General features: G+C 23.7%; 1 protein-coding gene across 1 annotated transcript; it reads right to left on the minus strand.

Annotated features, from left to right (window-relative positions):
- Nucleotides 1–256: 256 nt before the first annotated feature.
- On the minus strand, nt 257–1,850 carry LOC128965714 (sperm motility kinase-like). Its single transcript, XM_054312466.1, has 2 exons — nt 742–1,850; nt 257–272 (listed from the first exon to the last, which is right to left on the minus strand). Exons 1-2 carry the CDS (start codon nt 1,848–1,850, stop codon nt 257–259), a joined length of 1,125 nt encoding a protein of 374 aa, XP_054168441.1.
- Between the last annotated feature and the right edge of the window lie 3,051 nt (nt 1,851–4,901).

Genomic DNA, 4,901 nt, shown 5'->3' on the forward strand with positions numbered 1-4,901 from the left:
AAGATACCGTTACCTGTGCTCTGTGTATCTACAGGTGCTCATATATTTACTATGTTGTTATTGCAAAGTTTACTGATAGTAACCGGTGCTTAACCTACACACACACACACACACACACACACACACACACACACACACACACACACACACACACACACACACACACACACACACACACACACACACACACCAGATATCAAAACTATTGTATCAATTATATACTGTAGAAACCAGGGATATGTTAGTATAGTATCAGTTAATTTTTATTGTATCTTTATTTTTACAAATTATGTTAAATCACTTTTAGTTTTTAGAAATATTACACCTCCATGAGCTAGAATCCCTGTACTTAGTAATACTCTAATTTAACTCATGGTACCATAATGTCCTTGTTTAAAATCCATGTATATCATAAAATTTGAACTTAATCATTTTTGAAATTAATGACTAAAAACATATTTAATGGATTATGAAAATGATTTTATAACAAATAGATTATAAAATATGTTTATTAAATATTATAGAAATTAATGCAAAAAAAACAATATTACAAAATATTATAATAAAATTATTATAAAGTTTTATATAATTTACAAATAATTTAACATAAAATAATAAGTTATTTATAGACATAATATCCAGTATATCCTCTTTTTTAATACATATATTTGTCATCACTTTTTCTTAATTAACTGATTTTTAATATTATTTTGGATGTCATTGTATTTAATTGCTATCCACTTGTGTTGTGTCAGTGACAGCATATCGGGTCTGCGTTTGGGATTTGGTTCCAACATCTGGTCAATGATGTCCACCAAATCGGCTGACGGTTTGAATTGACTGCTAAACCGATATTGTTTTGATTGCATTTCGGTCAGCGCTTGTGACCAGTGTTTATGTCGGGCTGAATAGTATGGAAACTGTTTAGTAAACAGATTGTAAAGTACGACTCCCAGTGCCCAGACGTCCACAAGTTTAGCATTATATCCGGGTTTTGTTTGTTTGTCTTCACCGTACAGTATTTGTTGTTGTTTTATGACTTTAATGTTCAATAGTTCGGGTGCCATATAGGATGCCGTTCCGCAAAACGTTTTCGACTCCAAATGTGCGCCCTGTCTGTAGACAACACGACTCAATCCGAAATCACTGATCAGTATATCATCGGAAACATCTAACAGTATGTTCTGGGGTTTGATGTCTCGGTGGGCGATATTACGCGAATGCATGTAAACCAATGCCGACAGCATTTGGCCAAACCATGTCCGACACAGGTCTTCATCAAACGGTCCCGACTGATGGTTACGTTCGTTGAGTGTACCGCCGACTGCGTACTGCATAACAATGTAAAAAGTGGTCAACCGGTCGGCAGTGTTGTCAACATTAAAATGGGTGACTAGTTTGACGACATACGGGTGCCGTAGTCTTTCCAATGCAAACAATTCGTATTTGATATCTTTGGTCAGCTTATGTCTATCGCCTTTACTTCTCATCCTATCGTCTAATACCAACACTTTACAGGCCAACTGTTCTCCACTGTTGATGTGTATCATTAGAAAGACAGTCCCATATTTACCGGAACCCAACTCCCTGTCCTGTCGATAGCCTTTCATAGCTATAACATCGTCAGCTGTTTTATACTGTTTAGTCGGTATTTCATAGAACTCTCCCATATCTCTGAGTTTCAGTTTGATTGGGTCCGACCCGAGTTGTCTCTGTTTATGATCTTTTGCTATTTTACTCAATACCTTAAGTGTTCGTCTTTTTTCTTGATATCTGTCCTTTTTGTTATACTTTTGCCGACAACAGCAACAATAACAACAGCACAAGTAGTAACACATGTTATTACCCATTGATTTATTTTTGGTGATAGAAAGCGGACGACTGTCTAAACCAAGAAAATCAATGATCAGTTGTTTATTGGCAATCAATTCAGTCAAATACAGTTATATATATATATCATAAAACAAAAAAACTAACGGTTTAATTACACTTTAATGTCAGACATATTTTTAAAAATTAATTTAAAATTGTTAACAATTACACTATTGTTAATTCACGTATTATTTTTAATTAACAATGAAATATATAACAAATTTAATTCAAATTGTTTTCATACAAATTATTCTTATCATTAAAATGTAAATTTATTTGTAAATATTAATAGTTTTTTTTTATAAATTTTTGCATTGCTTTGCTTTCTAGTTTTATGATTATACTTATTGTATATAATGCTATATATAAACTAGCAATATAATTTGTTATTTTTAATTTATTTAATAAATTATTATTTCAAAAATTATTTATCTATTTTTTAATTTTGTATAATTTTTTATAACATCTAAATTTAGATTAAATATATAGATTACATAATAAAATACAATAGTAGCAATGTTTTTTTACCTGTTAAGGTATATTTTTATTATATTATTATATAGATATCTAACTATTATCTATTATTATTAATAAATTTTTTCATTGTCATAATAAATAAAAATCATTTAATAAATAACAATAATTGCTTTTACTAAATTTTATTTTTAATATTTATTGTTTTTATACTTACAAAAAATAAATAAATACTTTAGTATTTTTGAATTTTTAAACTTTTAATACTTGATACTAAAAAAACTTAATTTTAGTTTGGCTATTCTTTCAACATAATTTTTTTTATCATTAATAAAATGCTTATCTTATAAAATTAAATTAAATATTTTTACAATATTTTGTTTTAAAATGTTTTATTGTTTAGAATATTTTTTAATTTTTTTCTAAAATAAATAATATAAAAAAAACATTATGATAACAAATTGAATATTGAAAATTGTTTTATTTTTCTAAACAAAAAAAAAATAATATTTAACAATTTATTATTATTTTTTTCATATTTATTGTTTTTGCAAAAATTTATTTTTTAATTATTGTTTAATAATAGGTTATTTATTATCACAAACATACTGAAGTACCCAATAATTTAACATTAAGACATATCTCTTTGGATCTGCAACAAGCATTGCCACATATTTTTTGTCTATAATCACAATCAGGATTATCGGCCAAAGTTGATGCAACTATATTAAGAAAATTAGTTTAAATTTAAAAAAATATTTATATAATTTAAAAAAAAACAAAATACTTTGAGTATTATGTTATTGTTTTTTTCTGCATTAAATATTTAAAATAATTTCATAAATATTTTTATTTATTTATTTTTTAATTATTTATATGCAGTTAATATAAATATCTATACTTACCCAACAATAGGCTAACTATCATAACCACCAAAATAATAACTGAACGCATTTTATAGAAGTTAAACAAAAAATATTAAATACACAAAAATATAAATAAAATACTAATTTTTTTTGGTTACAAATTATATATGTTTATATACTTTTTTATATAAGAATTTAATATTATTTAATACAAGTATTTATTTGATTTGATAAATATATATTTGAAAAAAATATTTAAAAAGTTTTATAGTCCTCATAAGTACAGTAATTTTTCTTATAATTTATTTGTGTTTTACTATTACTGTACTTATTTTAAATGATTAATACATTTTTTTAGAGTTCAATAGTGTAATTATTAAAATATTATAATATATATTTAATAATTTATTTTTATAAATATAAATTATTACAAACTATCATTTATTTGATGACAATTTGTAAAATTTATTATGTATACATTTGTATTAAGTTTAACAAACTATTAATATTTACTTAATTATATCTAAAATATCAAATGTTTTACTTATTAAAAAAATTCATTTATTGATCCTAAAGAAACTAAAATAAATATTTTAAATTATATTAAATAAATATATATAAATAAATTAGAAACTATTTAATTAAATATAGAATAAATTATTTAAGAAATTTTTAATATAGTATAAAAACAGTTTATTATATATTTAAATTTTTTATTAATAAGCATTAGAATATATATATATATATATTACTAGTAATAAATTTGTATATTATTTATTACTTAAATATTATAATACATTTTTTTCATTGTCAAATAACTTACATAATTAAATAAAAAAATTAAAATGTTTTATTAATTCTAAAATTTATGATTATTCAATAAATAACTATATTATTGTTTGAAAAACAAACTAATATTAAAATAAAATAAAGTTATTATTTTTTAAAAAAGATGTTTTACTTACCAAAACAGTTTGGTTTATTGAATATTATATATATATATAAAGATACTGAAATAAATATTTTACATGATTTTAAAAAAGAGAAACTATTTAATTATAATCAAAAATTAGACACTTTTATTATATTATAACAATTTATTATTTTTTTAAGTAATTAAGTTTTTTTTAAAAATATTTTGGCTGAATAATGTTTACAGTAAATTTTTATTGTACTTTTTAAAAAAAAATAATTATCAAGTGTTTAGCACATACAGTACAACAACAACAACAAAACAATTATTATAATACAACTAATTTATATATATATATATATATATAGTTATGCCGTCCCATCCTAATCAACGTCCTAATCCCAAACATACGGCAACACCGAGTAGTCCGACATTAATACACGCCTGTCCCGGCTCACAACAACTGGCACCACATTGTCGTTGTCCTTCAGGCACAGATAGCTGGTATACCCTGACAATCAATTGTTGCGGCTAAGTTGAAAAATTATTTTTTAAAAAATAAAAATTTGATTAATTTTAGATTTTATAGATTGAGATTTTTTTTTAAAAAAATTGTTTGMTGTAAACAAAAATATGTAATAGTCTTAGTTTATAAACTATCAAAACAATTAAGAAAAAAAACTTTTAATAAAAATTTAAAACATAATACATACCAAACATCAGACCAATAATGGCAACCAATATGATAACTGAACGCATTGTGTATTAATTAAGAA

This window comes from Oppia nitens, unplaced genomic scaffold (assembly GCF_028296485.1).
Source record: "Oppia nitens isolate AA-2021 unplaced genomic scaffold, nextdenovo-longstitch-racon4-pilon3 scaffold10_pilon_pilon_pilon, whole genome shotgun sequence".
Lineage (NCBI taxonomy): Eukaryota > Metazoa > Arthropoda > Arachnida > Sarcoptiformes > Oppiidae > Oppia > Oppia nitens.

Excerpts from the sequence above, each read along its gene's own strand:
- LOC128965714 (XM_054312466.1), bottom strand. The coding sequence starts at position 1,850 with ATGGGTAATAACATGTGTTACTACTTGTGCTGTTGTTATTGTTGCTGT.